Below are 26417 nucleotides of genomic sequence, written 5' to 3'. Positions count from 1 at the left end.
ATAAGAAGTATTGAGATAACTTTTGTTATTGACCAAATACTTATTTTCCACCATAATTTGCAAATAAATTCATAAAAAATCCTATAATGAGATTTTCTGGATTTTTTTCCCTCATTTTGTCTGTCATAGTTGAAGTGCAGCTATGATGAAAATTACAGGCTTCTCTCATCTTTTTAAGTGGGAGAACTTGCACAATTGGTGGCTGACTAAATACTTTTTTGCCCTACAGTACATAAAGGATTACACCAGGCCAGACTCCCTTTGAGTGGTGCGAGGAACCACAGCACAGCACAAGGGGAACAAGACAAAAGCCCAAAAGCACAACCACAGTATTTCTTTGATCAGGATGCTGAAGGGCAAATTAAATGCCTCCGATTTCTTTTTTTTAAGGTAAATTAGTATGGAAATATGGGGTATTTAACTTCAGAGTGTGGAACAATCTCCGAAATGGTTTCCTTTCATCCCCCAATTTCATTTTAAGCCATTTTAATTGGGTTCTTTGAATGTCTGAGTAGTTGGTAGATACATTTAGATATTGTCAGCACTTTTTTATGGGCATTGACCTCCACATGGAAAGTCTTATCCATTTTTACATGCCTGCTTCGACCACTTCATAGGGAGAACTGATCTAGAATTGTAAGGACCATTCCCGGAGATGAGAAGCAGGTCAAACATTTAATCTGAAAAGACATGGAACAAGACAGGAACAGCATCAGCACACAGGTATACAAGGACATAAGACAATCAATGCTGAAGCGGGGAGAGTAGCGGGGGAACAGACAGATATAGGGGAGGTAATGACGAGGTTATTGAGTTCAGGTGAGTCCAATAATCTCTGATGCGTGTGATGGGGGAAGGCAGGTGTGCGTAATGATGATGGCAGGAGTGCATTATGCTAGGGAGCCTGGCGCTCGAGGCAAGAGCGGGAGCAGGCGTGACAGGAATAAGTGAAACAAAGAGGATATGTCATCACTAGCCTACGTACAGTATGTAAACATGATTTGATTTGCTTTCAAACTCCGGAAATATGTTGCTGTTCAAGTGTATGATTTGTTATGGAATAATAGTCCAATACCAATTTCTCAAGTTGATGAATCTACAGTAAGATTAGGACTACATCCCAATGATCTCTTCTTCCTCTCAAAGTGTGCACATGTTCACTTCCCTTCACTGACTCTGGATAAAAGTGTCTGCTAGATGACAAAAATGTAAATGTAAATTATTTGAAAGGAAATGACTGGTATAAGATATATGGTGGAAACTCCAACAAGCCAACACACATCCACCAATCCAATGCTTTTAGATTTGTTGGAAGTACTGACACATCAGGTTTAGTTGTTCTGGGATTTAGCTGGACTAAATTCTTTGTGTAACACAGTCGCCACCTTGTGACAGATAATGAGACATGGGACAATGCAAATGCCTCAAATTACTATGGGGGTAAAACACTAAGTGTTTTTTCTATCTTTACCACTAAGAGGAGCTACAAAACCATTTACCAATTGGATTCTGCTGTACTGTTAAGACAGATATACATGCAACATTTTACCACTAAGTGTCAGTGTGTTAGAATTTCAACAAAAGAGTACCAAAAGGGCATTTCGGATACAGATTCCCCACATTTATTATCTTGTTCTGTTCCTCCCTTTGCAAGGCTAATGATAATATATATCCTGTTTCTAGCATACCATGTTATTCATACATACAGGTAGTTTTCAACGTTATGCATATGATTTTCCATTCAAAATATCTATAACACTTTAAACATGTGTTTTGCTGAATAATAATCCCTCATATAATACATACAGGAACACATACCACCAAGCAAGCAAGCCCATCTACATACTGTATAACTCCAAAGCAGGACTATAAGAAAACTGTGGTTACACATAATGGGCCTGAATTGAGAATCCAATCTAGTTCACCAAGTAAGAGATCCAGTCCACATGTAACAGCACAACTAACCCTGTCAGGGGTTGATTCTCCTATGTCTTCAAACATGTAACTGTATGAATATGAATATATATACACATACAGTATGCAGGATCAACTAGTACAGGCTCATAGAATATATACACATACACACACAGTATGCAGGATCAACTAGTACAGGCTCATAGAAAATGACCAGACCAGATCAGTGCATCGTTAGTAGACTGGGTCGAGTCATGACAAGGTGTGTGCTCTTTTCTTGAGGTACCACGGCTAATCTGGGGGAGATAGAGAGAGAGTGAAACAGAAAGAGAGAGAGAGAGCAAAAGAGAGAGAGATAGACAGATCAAGAGATTGTATTAAGTCTTCCTATTTGCAGACGAAGAAGGCGCTAGTCTTAGACTACCAGCTCAAAAACACCAAACTTCAGTTTGAGATGGTTTGTTATTCAGACTAACTAGCAGGCTACAACCACAGATGGCTATAACAGTAAACAAAGCGTTATCCAGTGCATCCATTTGATCAGGTTTGTTCTGTGGCAGTTCTGTGCCACATGGAGAGAGTAGAAACATACTTTATAATGATTATCATAGTACAGTTCATGTTTCTTCTGAGTGATTCAGAATCTCAACCGACAAGCAGACAGTTAATACTGGTGGACATCCGGCTGTCAATAAACCAATTAATCAGCCTTCATCCTACATGTTGAATCCAACCTCCTACTAGTTAGTGGTCGATATTGTTCCCACAGAGACAAGGTCTCAATGTGTCTGTTGTCACAGCCAGAAGGAAATGAAGAAGATGCTGATTATGAGCAATCAGTCGGTGCTCTGCAGAATCACTTCCTTCTGTACTGTAGCTCTTGGGATGTGGCTGTGATCAGACAGTGCCCTGTCCAGTCAGTTACTACTATAGCTCCTGTACAGGGCTATGGCTGCAGCTTACTCAATTCTTACTACTGTATGCCTATCCTGACCTGTGGCTGTGTGCTGCAGCCTGCTCAGTCAGTTGTCTCTATAGTTCCTGGGCTCTTTCTGTGACTGCAGCAGCCTGCTTAGCCAGGCTACATGTGACCCTGTTTGTCTGAGGACGAGGAGGAAGTGGAGGGGGACGGGGATGGAGCCTTGGGGAACACCCTGTCCGTGGGAGTGATAGATGCTGGACTTCCCAGGCCTGAGGAGCTGGAACTACTAGACCTGTGCTGCCCCTGTCCCTGTCCCTGGCCATGTCCCAGGTGGATGGGAGCAGGCCGAAGGGGTCTGACCGGAGGCGGCCTGAGGGGGGCGATGGGCCTCCGTGCAGTCAGAGCCGGTTTGAAGGTGCTCATGGTCTCGGAGGACGAGGAACTGCTGCTACGGCGCAGGGCGGCGTCAGGGTCTCTGATGGCCATGGTGTTGGTGTGGAGGGGGCTGCCAGGGGTCTCAGAGGGTGGTCTGGACCCACAGGAGGAGAGGTGCTGCTGCTTCAGGGGCTCCAAGGTGTCCAGGACCACGTCGGGAGCATGCTTGGCCACGTTCTGCCGCTCAAGCTCAGACAGCTCATGCAGGGCGGTATTCATGGTCTTCTCTATGTCCTGTAATACACAGTTTCACCACTGATATTAATCCAGTGTCTGACGTCCTGCAACACACTCTATCTTGGCTGTCCATAGTAGTAGATGATGACAATTCACACACACACACACACACACACACACACACACACACACACACACACACACACACACACACACACACACACACACACACACACACACACACACACACACACACACACACACACACACACACACACCAATAGAAATAAGAATGGCCCATTCAAACATCTGCTCTTATTGTTTATACTCAGACAAAATACTGACAAACCAAGTCTTCCCAATAAAAAACAAACTGTTTCTTCTTGAAAGCAGGGACAAATGGACAAATTAACACTTCAGAAATGGTTCCAATATTCTCTCTCTAATGAAGCAAACAAAGGGAGCCATATTTACATGTGGAGCTAGCAGCAGCTAACAGACTGAACAGTAATTAGGAAATGAGAGACAGAGGGCAATGTGGGCCTCTCTCTCAGATGTCCTTCCCACTGCTACCTGACTTTGTCCCTCTGAGTACTGGCTGGGATCCAGAAACTATGCTGGAAATATTTCTCCCTCTGTCTGTCGGTCTTTTCTGTCTGTCTGCCTGTCTCGCCATCTCTCTGAACAACAGACAGGAGAATATCCTCATTGGCTTCGACTGCACAACTCCGAGCATGGCTTGACTGGCAGGAAATAGTTATATTAAGAATAACAAGGGAAGTTTGGTCTTGCCTGACTTCACCCACTGAATCAATTGCTTTGATAATTTTTAAGTCTTTATTGCAGTGATTAGATTCTCACCTCTGTATACCCTGATAAATGCTCTTTTGCCAAAACCTTTGTTAAATAATTCCACAAGCAACGAGAGATGAGTGGGCAACCTTCTTTTTTAAATTGGTTAGTTTATTTTCTGGTAGTCAGCACCCCATCATTAGGCCGGGTGTGCGTTTTGTTATTCATTTACTTCATAGACTCTCACCTCTGCCAGTGATTTCTGGTCGCCAAGGCTACCGTGGCGGGTGGAGCCGGGGGAGGGTCTGAGGGTGGAGCCATCACGGAAGCACTTTCTATCTGGATGGTTGATACTTCCTGTGCTGCTGAACGTGCTGAGATGGCGTTTCTCTGGACTGTCCATGCGGCCCCTGCTGACAGCCATCTTGTGAGGGCTGCAGGGGCGGGGCATGACCCTAGGGGGCGTGTCCATACCTCGGGTGGGGCTGTGAGTGTCGGTGGTGCTCCTGTGGTGAGGGATAACAGCACTGTCTGAACGAACCCTCACCCTGAAAGGCCACAACACAGAAAGCAGACAGACTCTCAAGACAGCATCAAGGACAGAGTGCAAAAATAAATTATAGCTCATTCAATACAACTACACTAAATGAACCATTATTTTGTAGCCTCTTTATGGAGGAAAACATCTCATCCTGCATGTGTCTAGAAAACCTGTTAACCTGCATTACATCAGATTCTGTGAACTGTGAGCATGAATCATCATAAAGTCAATGTGTAGCCACCTTCCAAGAGCATCTCCATAGTGGTGGTCAGGGGTATATTGTCTGCGTTCGCAGGGGGAGCTTCGGTCACGGTTCCTGGATGAGGGTCGGTCTCTGTCCTCCTGGTGGGGTCCACTACTGGCCTCACTCTCAGCCTTCCAACTCAGACTGTCTGAGAACGCATCTTCCCTGAGGTAACGGAGAGACAGAGAGCATACGGGGGGTTTATTCATTTGTTTTTTGTATGCTGGCAAAATGCATAAACAATTATACAATTTCATTAACGAGTCACTGCAAATCATCTGGATACCCTTACACCAGAGATGATCTGAAATTATAATGGCAACAAACAATCCTTCGGGAACAAAATCTAACTCCAGATATTGGACCTCTTCAAGTTATTATTAACAAGTACAGTTTCCCCGGGCCCCTGATTTTTTATTTATTTCACCTTTATTTAACCAGGTAGGCCACTTGAGAAAAAGGTCTCAACTGGGACCTGGCCAAGATAGAGAAAAGCAGTGCAACAAAAACAACACAGAGTAACACATGGGATAAACAAACATACAGTCAATAACACAATAGAGAAGTCTATATACAGTGTGTGCAAATGTAGTAAGATTAGGGAGGTAATGCAATAAATAGGCCAAAGTGGCAAAATAATTACAATTTAGCAATTAAACACATTCTAGATGTAATTTTAAATTGGAGATGCTAAATGTGAGTCTGGAAGGAGAGTTTACAGTCTTACCAGACACCTAGGTATTTGTAGTTGTCCATATATTTTTAAGTCAGAACTGTCTAGAGTGGTGATGCTAGACGGGTGGGCGGGGGCGTGCAGTGATCGGTTGAAGAGCATGTCATTTAGTTGTACTTGCATTTAAGAGCAGTTGGAGGCCACGAAAGGAGTGTTGTATGGCACTGAAGCTCGTCTGGAGGTTAGTTAACAAATTGCCCAAAGAAGGGACAGAAATATACAGAATGGTGTCGTCTGTGTTGGATCAGAGAATCACCATCAGCAAGAGAGACATCACTGATATATACAGAGAGAAGAGTCGGCCTGAGAAATGAACCCTGTGACACCCCCATAGAGACTGCCAGTGGTCCGGAAAACAGGCCCTCCGATTTGACACACTGAACTCTATCTGAGAAGTAGTTGGTGAACCAGGCGAGGCAGTCATTTGGGAAACCAAGGCTGTTGAGTCTGCCGATAAGAATGCTGTGACTGACATAGTCGAAAGCCTTGGCCATGTCGATGAATACAGCTGCACAGTAATGTCTCTTATCGATGGCGGTTATGATATCGTTTAGGACCTTGAGTGTGGCTGAGGTGCACCCATGACCAGCTCGGAAAACAGATTGCATAGCGGAGAAGGTACGGTGGGAATCGAAATAGTCGGTGATCTGTTTGTTAACTTTTATTTCGAAGACTTTATAAAGGCAGGGTAGGATAGATATAGGTCTGTAACAGTTTGGGTCTAGAGTGTCTCCCCTTTGAAGAGGGGGATGACGTAAGAGAGATTGAACAGGCTAGTAATAGGTGTTTCAACAATTTCGGCAGGTAATTTTTAGAAAGAGAGGGCCCAGATTGTCTAGCCCAGCTGATTTGTAGGGGTCCAGATTTTGCAGCTCTTTCAGAACATCAGCTCTCTGGATTTGGGTGAAGGAGAAATGGGGAGGCTTGGCAAGTTGCTGTGGGGGGTGCAGAGCTGTTGACCAGGGTAGGGGTAGCCAGGTGGAAAGCATGGCTAGCAGTAGAAAAATGCTTATTGAAATTCTCGATTATCGTAGATTTATCAGTGGTGACAGTGTTTCCTAGCCTCAGTGCAGTGGACAGCTGAGAGTAGGTGCTCTTATTCTCTATGGACTTTACATTGTCCCAGAACTTTTTGGAGTTTGTGCTACAGGATGCAAATTTCTGTTTGAAAAAGCTAGCCTTTCCTTTCCTAACTGCCTGTGTATATTGGTTCCTAACCTCTTTGAAAAGTTGCATATCGTGGGGGCTTTTCGATGCTAATGCAGTACGCCACAGGATGTTTTTGTGCTGGTCAAGGGCAGTCAGGTCTGGAGGGAACCAAGGGCTATATCTGTTCTTAGTTCTAAAGTTTTGAATGGGGCATGCTTTTTAAAGATGGTGAGGAAAGCACTTTTAAAGAATAACCAGGCATCCTCTACTGACGGAATGAGGTCAATATCCTTCCAGGATATCCAGGCCAGTTCGATTAGAAAGGCCTGTTCGCTGAAGTGTTTTAGGGAGCGTTTGACAGTGATGAGGGGTGGTCGTTTAACCGCGAACCCATTACAGACGCAGGCAATGAGGCAGTAATCGCTGAGATCCTAGTTGAAGAAAGCAGAGGTGTATTTAAAGGGCAGGTAGGTTAGGATGATATCTATGAGGGTGCCTGTGTTTACGGATTTAGAGTTGTTCAATGATAATTTGTCAGATTGAGGGCATCTATCTTAGATTGTAGGATGGCCCGAGGTGTTAAGCATATCCCAAATTTAGGTCACCAGGATCAGTTGGAGATAAGTGTGCCTGCATCCCAAATGACACACTATTCCCTTTATAGTGCACTACTTTTGACTGGTGCGCTAGCTCTAAACAAAAGTAGTGAACTATGAAGGGTATAGGATGCAATTTTGGACGCATCCTGTGTCTTTCCCTAATTAGGGTTTAATTCTGTCATCTCCACGGTGATGGATGGTGTTTGGCTGTTGGGTAGGGTTCCGGAAGGATAAATGACCTGTTACAGAGTGACCTTAATGTTCCATCCTTGTCTTGCGGAAATGTTAGTTCAAGAGACTGAGGAGAGGACATCTCATTTAATTACTAATTGGGGATTTATTTGCTTTGAAGTGCTTGATGCTTACTGTATGCAAACTGCTGCATTGACACAGTATCAGACTAATGCACTTTGGGCACAGTTCATGATTATTGACTATTGACATATCAATTCACTGTTATTGACATGGACTCACATAACCTGGAGGCCCCATGGTAGGGGTGCACAGTCTGTCTCTCGTCTACTGACGATTACAATAGAAGTGCTTATCCTAAACAGAGGCATGTAGCATTTGAGCAGTTACACAGAAATATTGTACTTACATGTCCTGCACCACAATGTACTGATGTGGGATGAGTCCGTCCACTCCGTTGTGTCGTCCCTCCCACCAGTCATCAGAGGCTCTCAGGTACAGCAGCAGTGATGCCCCCTTCTTAAAGGACAGCTCTCTGGGAGTACGCCCCACGTAGTCAAACTTAGCGATGGCCTCGATCTGCTCCAGTTCATCATCACTGGTGTGAGGGCCTGTACCATTGTCCACTTCATCAATGGCACCTGGCCCACTTTGGGGACTGTCACTAAATGGTGTAGAGAGAGAGACAATAATATATTGTAGATAGATAAATACATTGATTGATAGATTCAGATGATAAAGAAGGACATAGTATAGTGCTTTGGACTAAACCAGCCCAACAAGAGAGTGAAGTCATTTGAAACACAGAACTGGGTCCAGTCCTCTAATCCCCTTCTCTACGTTGGTTAATCTCCATATTCTCTCCCATCCAAGCAGAACCAAGGCCCAGTATACTATAACATCACTAACCAGTACTCCTCTCCTCCAGCCATGCACTTCTCATAGACCGGTCCGTCCAGCTCACGGTGGCTCGGGAAGATGACCTCGTTGTGGATGATGATCGTCTTGATGACCTCATTAACGTGCGTCTGACAGGCCACAGGATCGTGACCATCAGGTATGGGCATCAGAGTCGGGCCGAAGCAGGTAGCCAGGTTATAGGGATCCATCATGTTCTCATCACTGTACTGGGATAGACTGGAGAGAAACAATGGGGAATTACAGTTCTCTTTTATCACTTTGGTATAATTTTACAACTTTTAGTTCAAAACTCAAAAAAGCTAAATCAGTCTTTCATCTAGAAATACCTTTCATATAAAGTAACTGCCTTTCACAATGCAATGCTTACATTACTTTTCATATGATTCTCTTCTCATTTCTCATCATAGATTCCAATCCAAGATGGCATAGCAGTTCAGACGTCTTTTGTCCCTCGTCTTGTCGTGTCCCGTAAATATATATATTTACAACTTTTTTTCACATACATTTTATTTTTATTTTCCATCAACTCATCTTCAAAACACTCTCCTGCAACCCGCCTCACCAATTTATATTTATAAAAAAGTATTATTTACCTCAAATCTGTAATCCTCCAAGAAGCTAGCCAGAAACTCCAAGAAGCTAGCCAGAAACTAGCCAGAAGCTAATCAGAAGCTAGTTCAGAAGCTAGTTAGCTTCTTTACTGGCAAATCGTTAGTATTCAGCTAACCACGGTTTGTGGTCATCAGCTATCCTTTAGCTCGAAAATCTATCGCCAGTTTTGTACGGCGCAGCGCAGCGCGGCTCGGAACGGAACATACCGGACCAATTTTTCTCTCCATGTCCCTGGATTTCAACTGCTCTCTGGACATTCATACCTGGATCTCACAGCTAGCTAGCTGCTATCCGTGTGACTATCGGCTTTCGTCGATTCCGGAGCAAACATCAATTATTCTGGAGCTAGCCAGCTCCGTCAATCACTCCCGAGTTCCATCAATCAATCCTGGGCTGCTGTCACCTATCCGGACCCGTTTTACTGCCTACGCGGAGCCCCACCGGGCCTGCACAACTGGACTGCCGACGTTATCTACCCAAAGGAGTTATCCGGCTGGCACCTCCGTCGCGACGTTACCTGAACGCCCATCTGCGGCCTGCTAACCGGCAGCTGTCTTACCGGCTGCTATCTGAATAGACTATTTATTTATTTCTATTATTATTATGTTTTCTTCTTGGGCCTCTATAACTATATCTATTGTTTTTAATTTTTGTTGTTGTGTGATTTGGATTAATCCCCTCTACCACACGGAATGCCACTAATCTACTGACGGAACACAAGAGGTGGCTAATAACAGAGCTCCATCCTATGCTAGCTTGCTACCAATGGCCTGGCTAGCTGTCTAAATCGCCGTGACCCCCAACCAACCAACCTCTCCACTCACTGGACCCTTTTGATCACTCGACTAAGCATGCCCCTCCTTAATGTCAATATGTCTTGTCCATTGCTGTTCTGGTTAGTGTTTATTGGCTTATTTCACTGTAGAGCCTCTATTCCTGCTCACTATACCTTATCCAACCTATTAGTTCCACCACCCACACATGCAATGACATCTCCTGGTTTCAATGATGTTTCTAGAGACAATATATCTCTCTTCATCACTCAATACCTAGGTTTACCTCCACTGTATTCACATCCTACCATACCTTTGTCTGTACATTATACCTTGATGCTATTTTATCGCCCCCAGAAACCTCCTTTTACTCTCCGTTCCAGACGTTCTAGACGACCAATTCTAATTGCTTTTAACCGCACCCTTATTCTACTCCTCCTATGTTCCTCTGGCGATGTAGAGGTGAATCCAGGCCCTGCAGTGCCTAGCTCCACTCCTATTCCCCAGGCGCTCTCTTTTGACGACTTCTGTAACCGTAATAGCCTTGGTTTCATGCATGTTAACATTAGAAGCCTCCTTCCTAAGTTTGTTCTATTCACTGCTTTAGCACACTCTGCCAACCCGGATGTTCTAGCTATGTCTGAATCCTGGCTTAGGAAGACCACCAAAAATTCTGAAATTGAATTCCAAACGACAACATTTTCAGACAAGATAGAACTGCCAAAGGGGGTGGTGTTGCAATCTACTGCAAAGATAGCCTGCAGAGTTCTGTCCTACTATCCAGAACTGTACCCAAACAATTTGAACTTCTACTTTTAAAAATCTACCTCTCTAAAAACAAGTCTCTCACCGTTGCCGCCTGCTATAGACCACCCTCTGCCCCCAGCTGTGCTCTGGACACCATATGTGAACCTCATCTATCTTCAAAGCTCGTGCTGCTAGGCGACCTAAACTGGAACATGCTTAACACCCCAGCCATCCTACAATCTAAACTTGATGCCCTCAATCTCACACAAATTATCAATGAACCTACCAGGTACCTCCCCAAAGCCTTAAACACGGGCACCCTCGTAGATATCATCCTAACCAACTTCCCCTCTAAATACACCTCTGCTGTCTTCAACCAAGATCTCAGCGATCACTGCCTCATTGCCTGCATCCGTAATGGGTCAGCGGTCAAACGACCTCCACTCATCACTGTAAAACGCTCCCTGAAACATTTCAGCGAGCAGGCCTTTCTAATCGACCTGGCCGGGGTATCCTGGAAGGATATTGATCTCATCCCATCAGTAGAGGATGCCTGGATATTTTTTTTAAATGCCTTCCTAACCATCTTAAATAAACATGCCCCATTCAAGAAATTTAGAACCAGGAACAGATATAGCCCTTGGTTCTCCCCAGACCTGACTGCCCTGAACCAACACAAAAACATCCTATGGCGTTCTGCATTAGCATCGAACAGCCCCCGTGATATGCAGCTGTTCAGGGAAGCTAGAAACCATTATACACAGGCAGTTAGAAAAGCCAAGGCTAGCTTTTTCAAGCAGAAATTTGCTTCCTGCAACACTAACTCAAAAAAGTTCTGGGACACTGTAAAGTCCATGGATAATAAGAACACTTCCTCCCAGCTGCCCACTGCACTGAAGATAGTGTTTCCTATCACCACTAACAAATCCACCAAAATTGAGAATTTCAATAGGCATTTTTCTACGGCTGGCCATGCTTTCCACCTGGCTACTCCTACCCCGGTCAACAGCACTGCACCCCCAACAGCAACTCGCCCAAGCCTTCCCCATTTATCCTTCTCCCAAATCCGTTCAGCTGATGTTCTGATAGAGCTGCAAAATCTGGACCCCTACAAATCAGTCGGGCTAGACAATCTGGACTCTTTCTTTCTAAAATTATCTGCCAAAATTGTTGCCACCCCTATTTACTAGCCTGTTCAACCTCTCTTTCGTGTCGTCTGAGATTCCCAAAGATTGGAAAGCAGCTGCGGTCATCCCCCTCTTCAAAGGGGGGGACACTCTTGACCCAAACTGCTAAAGACCTATATCTATCCTACCATGCCTTTCTAAGGTCTTCGAAAGCCAAGTCAACAAACAGATTACCGACCATTTCGAATCTCACCATACCTTCTCTGCTATGCAATCTGGTTTCAGAGCTGGTCATGGGTGCACCTCAGCCACGCTCAAGGTCCTAAACGATATCTTAACCGCCATCGATAAGAAACATTACTGTGCAGCCGTATTCATTGATCTGGCCAAGGCTTTCGACTCTGTCAATCACCACATCCTCATTGGCAGACTCGACAGCCTTGGTTTCTCAAATGATTGCCTCACCTGGTTCACCAACTACTTCTCTGATAGAGCTCAGTGTGTCAAATCGGAGGGTCTGCTGTCCGGACCTCTGGCAGTCTCTATGGGGGTGCCACAGGGTTCAATTCTTGGACCGACTCTCTTCTCTGTATACATCAATGAGGTCGCTCTTGCTGCTGGTGAGTCTCTGATCCACCTCTACGCAGACGACACCATTCTGTATACTTCTGGCCCTTCTTTGGACACTGTGTTAACAACCCTCCAGGCAAGCTTCAATGCCATACAACTCTCCTTCCGTGGCCTCCAATTGCTCTTTACTGTAATACAAGTAAAACTAAATGCATGCTCTTCAACCGATCGCTACCTGCACCTACCCGCCTGTCCAACATCACTACTCTGGACGGCTCTGACTTAGAAGACGTGGACAACTACAAATACTTAGGTGTCTAGTTAGACTGTAAACTCTCCTTCACCCATGCTGCCAAACATACCATCGTAAAACTGACTATCCTACCGATCCTTGACTTCGGCGATGTCATTAACAAAATAGCCTCCCACACTCTACTCAGCAAATTGGATGCAGTCTATCACAGTGTCATCTGTTTTTCCACCAAAGCCCCATACACTACACACCATTGTGATCTGCATGCTTTTGTTGGCTGGCCCTCGCTTCAAATTCGTCGCCAAACCGACTGGCTCCAGTTCATCTATAAGTCTCTGCTAGGTAAAGCCCCGCCTTATCTCAGCTCACTGGTCACCATAGCAGCACCCACCTGTAGCACACGCTCCAGCAGGTATATTTCACTGGTCACCCCCAAAGCCAACTCCTCTTTTGGCCGCCTTTCCTTCCAGTTCTCTGCTGCCAATGACTGGAACGAACTGCAAAAATCACTGAAGCTGGAGACTCATATCTCCCTTATTAGCTTTAAGCACCAGCTGTCTGAGCAGCTCATAGATCACTGCACCTGTACATAGCCCACCTGTAATTAGCCCATCCAACTACCTCATCCCCATACTCTTATCGATTTGTATTTATTTTGCTCCTTTGCACCCCAGTATCTCTACTTGTACACTCATCTTCTGCCCATCTATCACTCGTGTTTAATAGCTATATTGTAATTATTTTGCCACTATGGCCTATTTATTGCCTTACCTCCATTATCCTACCTCATTTGCACACACTGTATATAGACTTTTTCTATTGTATTATTGACTGTATGTTTGTTTATTCCATGTGTAACTCTGTGTTGTTGTTTGTGTTGCGCTGCTTTGCTTTATCTTGGCCAGGTCACAGTTGTAAATGAGAACATGTTTACAACTAGCCTACCTGATTAAATAAAAACGTAAAATATATATATATATTTTTTTAAATGGTAAGGCTTCCGTTGTCACATGGTCAACGAAGATGGTCTGGACTTCATTAGACACAATAGCCTCCCTTACTCTGATGTCCACCTCTTTGATGGGGCCCATGCCCACCTCTCTGACATCTTTGATGGGGCCCATGCCCACCTCTCTGACATCTTTGATGGGGCCCATGCCCACCTCTCTGACATCTTTGATGGGGCCCATGCCCACCTCTCTGACATCTTTGATGGGTCCCATGCCCACCTCTCTGACATCTTTGATGGGGCCCATGCCCACCTCTCTGACATCTTTGATGGGTCCCATGCCCACCTCTCTGACATCTTTGATGGGTCCCATGCCCACCTCTCTGACATCTTTGATGGGGCCCATGCCCACCTCTCTGACATCTTTGATGGAGCCCATGCCCACCTCTCTGATGGGCTCCCTGTCTATGAGCTCTTTCATTTCTTTCTCTCCCTTGCTGTCTATCCTACTCCATGTTGAAAGAAATTGCAAGTGTTCACACACCCCCTTTTATATGATGACCAATTGTGGGATGGAACACTGATTAGGTTTGTTGAAAAGGTTTGTTAGTTGTACAATTGAAAATGTGATTAAAGTGGAGAAAAAAACAGTCTTTTTGATGATCTGTTTTGAGTTTTGTACTAAGAGTTGTGAAATGTTACCTCATACTTGTGAAAATAGCACCAAAGCCATAAAAACGACTGACTGCTTGATGTACAGACGTACTGCTTGATGTACAGTGGGGAGAACAAGTATTTGATACACTGCCGTTTATGCCGATTTTCCTACTTACAAAGCATGTAGAGGTCTGTAATTTTTATCATAGGTACACTTCAACTGTGAGAGACGGAATCTAAAACAAAAATCCAGAAAATCACATTGTATGATTTTTAAGTAAATAATTTCAATTTTATTGCATGACATAAGTATTTGATCACCTACCAACCAGTAAGAATTCCGGCTCTCATAGTCCTGTTAGTTTTTCTTTAAGAATCCCTCCTGTTCTCCACTCATTACCTGTATTAACTGCACCTGTTTGAACTCGTTACCTGTATAAAAGACACCTGTCCACACACTCAATCAAACAGACTCCAACCTCTCCACAATGGCCAAGACCAGAGAGCTGTGTAAGGACATCAGGGATACAATTGTAGACCTGCACAAGGCTGGGATGGGCTACAGGACAATAGGCAAGCAGCTTGGTGAGAAGGCAACAACTGTTGGCGCAATTAGTAGAAAATGGAAGAAGTTCAAGATGACGGTCAATCACCCTCGGTCTGGGGCTCCGTGCAAGTTCTCACCTCGTGGGGCATCAATGATCATGAGGAAGGTGAGGGATCCGCCCAGAACTACACGGCAGGACCTGATCAATGACCTGAAGAGAGCTGGGACCACAGTCTCAAAGAAAACCATTAGTAACACACTATGCCGTCATGGATTAAAATCCTGCAACGCACGCAAGGTCCCATTGCTCAAGCCAGCGCATGTCCAGGCCCGTCTGAAGTTTGCCAATGACCATCTGGATGATCCAGAAGAGGAATGGGAGAAGGTCATGTGTTCTGATGAGACAAAAATAGAGCTTTTTGGTCTAAACTCCACTCGCCGTGTTTGGAAGAAGAAGAAGGATGAGTACAACCCCAAGAACACCATCCCAACCGTGAATTATGGAGGTGGAAACATCATTCTTTGGGGATGCTTTTCTGCAAAGGGGATAGGATGACTGCACCATATTGAGGGGAGGATGGATGGGGCCATGTATCGCGAGATCTTGGCCAACAACCTCCTTCCCTCAGTAAGAGCATTGAAGATGGGTCGTGGCTGGATCTTCCAGCATGACAACGACCCGAAACACACAGCCAGGGCAACAAAGGAGTGGCTCCGTAAGAAGCATATCAAGGTCCTGGAGTGGCCTAGCCAGTCTCCAGACCTGAACCCAATAGAAAATCTTTGGAGGAAGCTGAAAGTCCGTATTGCCCAGCGACAGCCCCGAAACCTGAAGGATCTGGAGAAGGTCTGTATGGAGGAGTGGGCCAAAATCCCTGCTGCAGTGTGTGCATACCTGGTCAAGAACCACAGGAAACGTATAATCTCTGTAATTGCAAACAAAGGTTTCTGTACAAAAAAATTATTAAAGTTATGCTTTTCTGATGTATCAAATACTTATGTTATACAATAAAATGCAGATGAATTACTTCTTGATTTTTGTATTAGATTCAGTCTCTCACAGTTGAAGTGTACCTATGATAAAAATGACAGACATGCTTTGTAAGTAGGAAAACCTGCAAAATCAGCAGTGTATCAAATACTTGTTCTCCCCACTGTATAGACGTACTGATTGATGTATAGACGTACTGATCGATATATAGACTTAGTGATTGATGTACAGACGTACTGCTTGATGTACAGACGTACTGATTGATGTATAGACCTACTGCTTGATGTATAGATTTACTGCTTGATGTATAGACTTACTGATTGATGTAAAGACGTACTGATTGATGTTTACACTTACTGATTGATGATTAGACTTACCGATTGATGTAAAGACGTACTGATTGATGTTTACACTTACTGATTGATGATTAGACTTACCGATTGATGTAAAGACGTACTGATTGATGTTTACACTTACTGATTGATGATTAGACTTACCGATTGATGTAAAGACGTACTGATTGATGTTTACACTTACTGATTGATGATTAGACTTACCGATTGATGTAAAGACGTACTGATTGATGTTTACACTTACTGATTGATGATTAGACTTACTGATTGATATATAGACTTACTGAATTATATATACTTACTGGTTGAGGAATGCAAACAGATATCTCATGACGATGATGACGGGGTGAGAAAGAGTTACAACGATCTGCTGAAGGTGATGAGCTCTCTCTGCACCAGAGTCTAGTTCTGAGAGATAGAGAAAGGGGGGAGAGAGACAGAGGGATACAATCATTCCGATGTATACAATATGAAATGTATATCTACTTTACGATAGTAAACATATTTACTGTATAAATCCAATCAATTATTAGATCAATTACTAGCTAAACCATGAGTGGGCAAACTACAGAGGTTTAAGTAAAAAAACATTTTGTTGGGGGTTAGAAAACTCTCCAGGCCACTCTTGAACGTCTACAACCAAATAGAAAGCATGTAGAAATGATAATGGACCTGTATATTTTACAATAACTGCCCTTTTTCTGGCATGCAAATCGATTTTGACATACGAATCAGTCCCCAAAAAATCTGGACGGCCCTCTGTTGAATTTTTAAATGCCGATCTGGCCCTTGAAGCCAAAAAGTGTTCCCATCCTGATCTAAATCCTGCATCCGCCCCAGTGGAGTACAGTAGTCTGATGGTTGCTATGAGGTCATAGTACATTAGTAGTACTTACTGATGGTAGACATGAGGTCGAGGAAGTGTTCCTTGGGGAACAGTGGGTTCTCCAGCCCCCTGAAGTACAGCTTCAGAACTCCCGCCACCGCCATGATGTCATGGTCACTCTGGTCGTTGACCAATGGGTCCTCACCTAGGGGCATCACATGATATGGTACAGAGTCACACAATCTGTCAATCATCCAGTCACACTGCTTTAATCTTGTTGAATCTATATAACCCAAGTCATGCTGAAAAAGTACATCTGTAAAATTGTGAATGTACATCTGCTTTGTAAACTGTGTAAGCTTGTAAGAACACAGTCAGCTGTCATTTAATACAAAATAACACCTCATTAACTAGTCTATAGGAAAACATTTGCCTAAGCTCTCTCTATAAACATATTAGTTAGCTGACAAAAATAATGAAGATATATTTGTACGTTTGTCACTACAGTATTTTCATCCAACTATAGCATTCCTGTTAAGAATTTGGCAACTACTGCGGCTGTACATCTCAAATAGCTTGTCCATGACAGTGCCATACATGACCAATGTGCTCTCTATGTATCTGTCTGCACTTTACAGTCCTAGAGCGAAGGTCTGTGGCAGCCGTGCTGGGGCCTCGCTGGGACCGACCTCTCTCAAAAGAATTTTTTATATCGTTGACTTCGACCTGGGAGCCGGGAATCCTGAATATGCCTTGCTGCTGAAGGCCTGTTGGAGCAGAGCACCCCAAGTCAGCATTAAGACTGAAAAATCTCTGGCAAACACACACGCAGGCAGGAACGCATACAGAGACACACAGACATGGACACACACAAACACACACTAAACTGAAACTTGAGTGTAGTATATCCACAGCCCAAACATCAGAAACATATTCTGTCTGTCCACTACATGGTAGTTTCAATATTCAATATTCCAATATGAGAAACTACATCACATAGATCCAAAATGGAGGCTATATAGTAGTATATTCAAATACATGGACTACATCCTCTTACCGTATAGATTGATGTAGCGGACACAGCTCTCAACCACCACTGGTATAGCCTGCCCTGAGTCCTAACAGAGAGGCAGAGAGAGAGAGAGGCAGAGAGAGAGGCAGAGAGAGAGAGGCAGAGAGAGGCAGAGAAAGAGAGAGAGAGAGAGGCAGAGAAAGAGAGAGAGAGAGAGGCAGAGAAAGAGAGAGAGGCAGAGAGAGAGAGAGAGAGAGAGGCAGAGAAAGAGAGAGAGAGAGAGGCAGAGAGAGAGAGAGAGAGAGAGAGGCAGAGAGAGAGAGAGAGGCAGAGAGAGAGAGAGGGGCAGAGAGAGAGAGAGAGAGAGAGAGAGAGAGGGGGCAGAGAGAGAGAGAGAGAGAGAGAGAGAGAGAGAGAGAGAGAGAGAGAGAGAGAGAGAGAGAGAGAGAGAGAGAGAGAGAGAGAGAGAGAGAGAGAGAGAGAGAGATTGAGAAAGAGGGTTTGAGAGAGAGGGAGAGGGAGGGTTTTAGAGGTATGGAGAAAGAGGGATTGAGAGGGAGGGATTGAGAGGGATAGGGGGGAGAGGTAAGGTAAGGTGACTCAACAGGTTATGAGAGTGAACAAAGCACATTAATAAATGAATTATCTGTCTAGGTACACAGAGTGAATTATGTATAATCATGGCAACTACCATAGAGATACAATATGATTGTGTTCTCTTTAATTCTGTGTAAAATTAGTCTATTAACCAATTAATTGCATGAATAATGAACAAAGATAAGTACATTACCATATAACCATTTCATAAGACCATTTACACAATTTAAATATTAACTGAGAGACTTTCAACTCTCTGACTGAGCAAGCACATATGGCCTGCAGAGGGCATCAGTGATTGTGGTGTTCTTCTGATACCCTCTGTTTCCTCACGAGGTTACCACCATACTCATAAACACACTATACACTAAGTGTACAAAACATTAGGAACACCTTCTCTTTCCATGACAGATTGACCAGGTGAATCCAGGGGAAAGCTATAATCCCTTATTGATGTCACTTGTTAAATTCACTTAAAATTCACTTCACTATTATTTGACAATGTAGAAAATTGTAAAAAATAAAGAAAAACCCTGCAATGAGTAGATGTGTCCAAACTTTTGACTGGTACTGTACATTATTCATTGGTTATCACGTGATAAAGGACAGAGGGACCAAGCAGGCAGAGAGATGTTGTTTAGTTAGTGTACACATACAACTAGAGGTTGACCGATTAATCGGAATGGCCGATTAATTAGGGCCGATTTCAAGTTTTTATAACAATTGGAAATCGGTATTTTTGGACACTGATTTAGCCGATAAAAAAAAAGTTTTAAATTATTTTAAAAAAATATATTGATTTAACGAGGTAAGTCAGTTAAGAACAAATTCTTATTTCAATGACGGCCTAGGAACAGTGGGTTAACTGCCTCGTTCAGGGGCAGAACGACAGATTTTCACCTGGTCAGCTCGGGGGATCTAAACTTGCAACCTTACAGTTAACTAGTCCAACGCAATAACGACCTGCCTCTCTCTCGTTGCACTCCACAAGGAGACTGACTGCCTGTTACGCGAATGCAGTAAGCCAAGGTAAGTTGCTAGCTAGCATTAAACTTATCTTATAAAAAACAATCAATCATAATCACTAGTTAACTACACATGGTTGATGATATTACTAGATATTATCTAGCGTGCCCTGTGTTGCGTATAATCTGACTGAGCATACAAGCATTCAAGTATCTAAGTATCTGACTGAGCGGTGGTAGGCAGAAGCAGGCGCGTAAACATTCATTCAAACAGCACTTTCGTGCGTTCTGCCAGCAGCTCTTCGTTGTGGGTCAAGCATTGCGCTGTTTATGACTTCAAGCCTATCAACTCCCTGAGATGAGGCTGGTGTAACCGAAGTGAAATGGCTCGCTAGTTAGCGCGCTAATAGCGTTTCAAATGTCACTTGCTCTGAGCCTTGGGGTGGTTGTTTCCCTTGCTCTGCTCTGCTTCTAGGGTGGCTGTTGTCGTTGTGTTCCTGGTTCGAGCCCAAGGAGGAGCGAGAAGAGGAACGGAAGCTATACTGTTACACTGGCAATACTAAAGTGCCCATAAGAACATCCAATAGTCAAAGGTTTAATGAAATACAAATGGTATAGAGGGAAATAGTCCTATAATTCCTATAATAACTACAACCTACAACCTATAGCGTCTTACCTGGGAATATTGAAGACTCATGTTAAAAGGAACCACCAGCTTTCATATGTTCTCATGTTCTGAGCAAGGAACTTAAACATTAGCTTCCTTACATTGCACATATTGCACTTTTACTTTTTCTCCAACACTTTGTTTTTGTATTAGTTAAACCAAATTGAACATGTTTCCTTATTTATTTGAGGCTAAATTGATTTTATTGATGCATTATATTAAGTTAAAATGTGTTCATTCAGTATTGTTGAAATTGTCATTATCACAATTGTTTTTTATTATTTTTTAAATCGTCCGATTAATTGGTATCGGCTTTTTTGGTCCTCCAATAATCGGTATCGGCGTTGAACAATCATAATCGGTCAACCTCTACATACAACCCAAACATATTCACCCCTCGCCTGATGCTTAGATCTGTTGGTGCTGTCTTACCAACTCCTATAGCCATTGGCATTGGTAGAAAGCACAAACACATCTGGGACCAGGCTACTCTTCATCCCTTCTATGACAGAATAACCAGAATACCTGGCTGCGGGTTCGGGTATTCCGTCTTCCCCTGGGGCAGGCAGAAAGCAGTGGCAGCAGCAGGATGAACAGAACAGAGAGGAAGAGAGGCAAGAAGAACCACAATAACGTTAGAGAAGCAAAGGGAAACAGATAGGACCTCTAGAGGAAGGGGTAAGAGGTCAAGCCTGAGAGAAGGATTGGGGAGGCCCGACAGGAGAGACCCAAGCTTGGGTAGGATGGGGCTGGGGGGAGGGGAGGGTTGGGGGTTCTGGTGAAGGCAAGGACGATGGGCCTTGGACTGTGGACAAGTGGCAAGAGAGGCTCAGCTTTTACACCATGGTTGACTGGGGCAATTTTATTATCTCTGAGAATACACCTGAGATGTCACTTGGAGGTACTAGGACCATGACAGTCTGACACTAACAGCCCCAGTGGACTCCACTGATGTGTACACACTCTTGTCAGTGTGCCAATGTTGGATCCTGACTTATGCAGAGGAAACGGCCCCGTGTGTTTATTTCCATAGCCTGACATGTTTAGTCCTGGGCCAACTGGCCTGTCACCAAAATGTGTTTAATGTCTAGAGTTCAGGGTTCAGGTGCTATAACATGGGCATTAATGTCATAAGCAAACCCCACACGACCAGAGTCTGACTACATTTGATACATAAACAACCTTGAAACTTAGCTTTGTAGAATTTACTCTTCTCAGACCAGAGAGACAAACACTACCTTTCCTAGCTGTCAAGCCAATGGACTGCCCAGTTAGACAAATCCCTGTAGGAATGAATAGAGAGGAATCTCAGTCGTTTAGTCTATTTATTTAAACAGTTGTTGTGCCCAGCACAGGGCCATGAAAGAAGGGAAGTCAGTGAGCTAAGCTGAAGTTGGAGTAGACGAGAGAGCAGTCAAAGACAGAAAACAAAGGTAGAACCCCCAGAGCTGCTAGTAAAGATTGCTGACATTTAGACACACAGAGAGAGACCACATAGAGTTCAGTGAGGGGCCACATAGGGGCCAGTCAGTCAGTACCTTGATGAAGGCCTCCATATTGCCGTTAAAGAGTTTATGATTAAAAACGGAGCAAGGTCTAGGCTTCCGCATTCTCCTGGGTTTAGCGGGAAGAGTGGGGGGGCTGATGGTGGAGGAGGAGGTTGATGAAGGGTGTGCAGATACACATGAACTATGATGAAAAACAACAAGGACTGAAACATGTATTTCATTCTGTATAATCAGTGGGATGTTTTTCTAGATACAGTTGAAGTAGTACTTTTACATACACCTGAGCCAAATACATTTAAACTCAGATCTTCAAGTCCTGACATTTACTCCTAGTAAAAAATTCATGTCTTACGTCAGTTAGGATCACCACTTTATTATAAGAATGTGAAATGTCAGAAAAATAGCAGAGAGAATGATTTATTTCAGCTTTTATTTCTTTCATCACATTCCCAGTGGGTCAGGAGTTTACATACACTCAATTAGTATTTGGTAGCATTGCCTTTAAATTGTTTAACTTGTGTGAAAGTTTTGAGTAGCCTTCCACAAGCTTCCCACAATAAGTTGGGTGAATTTTGGCCCATTCCTCCTGACAGAGCTGGTGTAACTGAGTCAGGTTTGTAGGCCTCCTTGCTCACACACCCTTTTTCAGTTCTGCCCACACATTTTCTATAGGATTGAGATCAGGGCTTTGCGATGGCCACTCCAATAACAGGACTTTGTTGTCCTTAAGCCATTTTGCCGCTACTTTGGAAGTATGCTTGGGGTCATTGTCCATTTGGAATACACATTTGCCACCAAGCTTTAACTTCCTGACTAATGTCTTGAGATGGTGCTTCAATATATCTACATCATTTTCCTGCCTCATGATGCCATTTGTGAAGTACACTAGTCTCTCCTGCTGCAAAGCACCCCCACAACATGATGCTGCCACCCCTGTGCTCCACGGTTGGGATGGTGTTCTTCGGCTTGCAAGCCTCCCCTTCTTCCTCCAAACATAACGGTGGTCATTATGGCCAAACAGTTCTATTTTTATTTCATCAGATCAGAGGACATTTCTCCCAAAGGTACGATCTTGTCCCCATGTGCAGTTGCAAACCGTAGTCTGGCTTTTAATGGCGGTTTTGGAGCAGTGGCATCTTCCTTGCTGAGTGGCCTTTCAGGTTATGTCGATATTGGACATGTTTTACTATGGATATAGATACTTTTGCACCTGTTTCCTCCAGCATCTTCACAAGGTCCTTTGCTGCTGTTCTGGGATTGATTTGCAATTTTCGTACCAAAGTACATTAATCTCTAGGAGAGAGAACACGTCTCCTTCCTGAGCGGTATGACGGCTGCGTGGTCCCATGGTGTTAATACTTACGTACAATTGTTTGTACAGATGAACGTGGTACCTTCAGGTGTTTGGAAATTGCTCCCAATGATAAACCATACTTGTGGAGGTCTTGGCTGATTGATTTTGATTTGCCCATGAAGTCAAGCAAAGAGGCACTGAGTTTGAAGGTAGGCCTTGAAATACATTCACAAATACACCTCCAATTGACTCAAATGATGTCAATTAGCCTATCAGAAGCTTCTAAAGCCATGACATAATTTTCTGGAATTTTCCAAGCTGTTTAAAGGCACAGTCAACTTAGTGTATGTAAACTTCTGACCCACTAGAATTGTGATACAGTGAATTATAAGTGAAATAATCTGTCTGTAAACAATTGCTGGAACAATTACTTGTGTCATGCACAAGTAGATGTCCTAACCGACTTGCCAAAACTATAGTTTGTTAACAAGAAATTTGTGGAGTGGTTGAAAAACGAGTTTTAATGACCCCAACCTAAGTGCATGTAAACCTCCGACTTCAACTGTATATGCAGAGCCATATCTACAGCCACTATATACAGTACATGGCTCTAGATAGCTGTACATGTCCTATTCCTTCCCCTCCTCTCACAGTACAAACCATAATATTATTTTAACACACAAGTGGAGTTGCAGAGGAAGTATGCTTTGACTTTATCACAGCTGTTTCAGCCTAACCCAGAATAACCTGACTTGAATGACTCTGGGCAACTTATCAAATAAGTCAGTTCATAAAAACATGATTACAGTCTAAGCACATGAGTAATAACACAGAGAATTCAATATAAACACTGTAACAGGCCTGTGAGCTGAGATATCAAAACGTAATGTCTCATAACTCTGCTACTACTGTTCATTCTTCTCCACTCGTTGATTTATGACTGACATCTGTGGTTAATATACAGTACTGTTCTGATTAGCAGATACCTGTACAATACTGCAGTGTTTAACAAGGCCACTTATGGCCACTGTAGTGACTGACAAGTGACAGATCGTCTTAGAGCCAGCTCATCTCCCCATAGCTGCCTCATTGCAAACCCCAGTTTGCTCAGAAGTCTGTTTATTCATCAAGAGACAGACCACATCCCCTCTCCCTATTTGGAATTCCAACCCTGATTTTCCAGAGAGGCTTGGGACCTGAACTGCTATTCACTTTAACATGACGTCATCTCCTCTATTTCCCAGAAAACAGGAAGGATTTGACATGTTTTTATTCCACCTTTTTTCTGCCTCTTTTCTTACCGTGTTGTTCCATATTCAGCCCTTTCCCCTAAAAGAAAGGAGGGAAGAAATGGAGAGAGGGGGAGAAATAGAGCGAGAGAAAATTAGAATGCGTTTGTGTGTGTGTGCATGCTTGCGTGCATGTGTCTGTGAGAGAGAGAAAAGACAATGCTTGGATACATGGTTGAGTACATTCTGCGCCAGACCTGGTTGTCTACAGAGCTGGCAGATGGGGCAGACAGAAGCGAGGGGCGAGGGATGAAGGGCATTATGAGAACCTGGGCACCTATTCAGACGGGCTCAATGGTGCGGGCTCCGTGACCGCCTCTCTGAATCACATACAGCCAGCCAAGCAGCGGTCATTTAGCGGTCGCCCTAGAAACCGTAGATAGAGAGCCGGAGGGGGCGGACCCTGCCAACTCAGAGCGGAATGTCAAAGAAAGCAAGCATATCCAGGGACAACCGGGAAGGAGGAGGGAAGGTTGAGTGTGAGGAAGGCCACATTTGTCTGCATTAGGTTTGTGCAATATAGTAGTAACTGTGCAGTAATTATATACTGTAAGATGATACACTATATGATACACCTTTATATACATGAGTATATGGACACCCGTTCAAATGAGTGGATTTGGCTATTTCAGCCACACCCGTTGCTGACAGTTGTATAAAATCGAGCACACAGCCATGCAATTTCCATGGACAGCTCAGCGGCGAAGTGGTAGGCCACACAAGCTCACAGAACGGGACCTCTGAGTGCTGAATCGCGTACCGCATAAAAATAGTCTGTCCTCGGTTGCAAACTGCCTTTGGAAGCAACATCGGCACAAGAACTGTTCATCGGGAGCTTCATGAAATGGGTTTCCATGGCCGAGCAGCCGCACACAAGGCTAAGCGTCGGCTGGAGTGGTATAAAGCTCGCCGTCATTGGACTGTGGAGCAGTGCATCCGACGAATCTGGGTTTGCCAGATGCCCGGTTTGCCAGATGCTACCTGTCCCAATGCATAGTGCATACTGTAATGTTTGGTGCAGGAGGAACAATGTCCGGGGGTTGTTTTTATGGTTCGGGCTAGGCCCCTTAGTTTCAGTGAAGGGAAATTGTAACGCTACAGCATACAATGACATTCTAGACGATTCTATGAGGAAGGCCCTTTCATGTTTCAGCACGACAATGCCCCTGTGCACAAAGGGAAGTCATTACAGAAAAGGTTAATAGAGATCGGTATGGAAGAACTTGACTGGCATGCAGAGCTCTGACCTCAACCCCATCGAACACCTTTGGGATGAATTGGAACGCCAACTGCGAGCCAGGCCTAACATCAGTGCCCAACCTCACCAATGCTCTTGTGGAAGGGTGGAGGCTGTTATAGCAGCGTAAGGTGGACCAACTCCATATTAATGCCCATGATTTTGGAATGAGATGTTTGACGAGCAGGTGTCTACATACTTTTGGTCATGTAGTGTATATCATCTAGTTATGGTAACAGAGGGGTTGCATACTACAGAAGAAACAAGAATACAAGATTATATGATATCCCCTGATAACACTATTTGATCAGTGACTCGAATGGTTGAATTCAAAGAACATGTCATGTCTAATAAAACAGCTTCCAGCAACAAAGCCTTCTGTCTGTCTGTCTGTCTGTCTGTCTGTCTGTCTGTCTGTCTGTCTGTCTGTCTGTCTGTCTGTCTGTCTGTCTGTCTGTCTGTCTGTCTGTCTGTCTGTCTGTCTGTCTGTCTGTCTGTCTGTCTGTCTGTCTGTCTGTCTGTCTGTCTGTCTGTCTGTCTGTCTGTCTGTCTGTCTGTCTGTCTGTCTGTCTGTCTGTCTGTCTGGCTGTCCAACCACAACTAATCCCTGAAAATACTGGAGTTGGCTGCTGCTGGACCATCATACAATTTTCTGAAAGAAATATGGCTAAAGATACAATATGGTTTATTACTGGTGGTTGATATGGCAGTTAAAATTCCCACTAATTAACTACACAATTTCACAACAATGTTTGAACCATATGAAGACTCAAATTGGCAAGCTGCTGCTAGTGATAAAGGGAAGGTAATGACCCTATGAAGGG

General features: G+C 43.9%; 1 protein-coding gene across 13 annotated transcripts in view; it reads right to left on the bottom strand.

The window, feature by feature from the left end:
- Positions 1-662: 662 nt before the first annotated feature.
- The window catches only part of LOC124029411 (SLIT-ROBO Rho GTPase-activating protein 3-like), a 72337-nt gene continuing 46582 nt past the window's right edge, over positions 663-26417 (bottom strand). For 4 of the 13 annotated variants that reach the window (XM_046341122.1, XM_046341128.1, XM_046341161.1 and 1 more), the window contains 11 exons: positions 24369-24396; positions 21804-21954; positions 18082-18142; positions 17714-17791; positions 17095-17229; positions 16501-16606; positions 8608-8835; positions 8108-8362; positions 5023-5190; positions 4488-4788; positions 663-3505 (listed from right to left, as the gene is read on the bottom strand). In XM_046341122.1, the coding sequence (XP_046197078.1) occupies positions 2996-3505; positions 4488-4788; positions 5023-5190; positions 8108-8362; positions 8608-8835; positions 16501-16606; positions 17095-17229; positions 17714-17791; positions 18082-18142; positions 21804-21954; positions 24369-24396 (2021 nt within the window). In that variant the 3' untranslated portion in view covers positions 663-2995. Of the gene's footprint in view, positions 3506-4487; positions 4789-5022; positions 5191-8107; positions 8363-8607; positions 8836-16500; positions 16607-17094; positions 17230-17621; positions 17792-18081; positions 18143-20790; positions 20822-21803; positions 21955-24368; positions 24397-26417 lie in introns of those variants that run through there. The other 9 variants (XM_046341135.1, XM_046341141.1, XM_046341148.1 and 6 more) reach the window with 7 other exon arrangements.

This window comes from Oncorhynchus gorbuscha, linkage group LG03 (genome assembly GCF_021184085.1).
Source record: "Oncorhynchus gorbuscha isolate QuinsamMale2020 ecotype Even-year linkage group LG03, OgorEven_v1.0, whole genome shotgun sequence".
Lineage (NCBI taxonomy): Eukaryota > Metazoa > Chordata > Actinopteri > Salmoniformes > Salmonidae > Oncorhynchus > Oncorhynchus gorbuscha.
The sequence above is the reverse complement of the archived record's forward strand: the minus strand, read 5'-3'. Positions and strand labels throughout refer to the sequence as shown.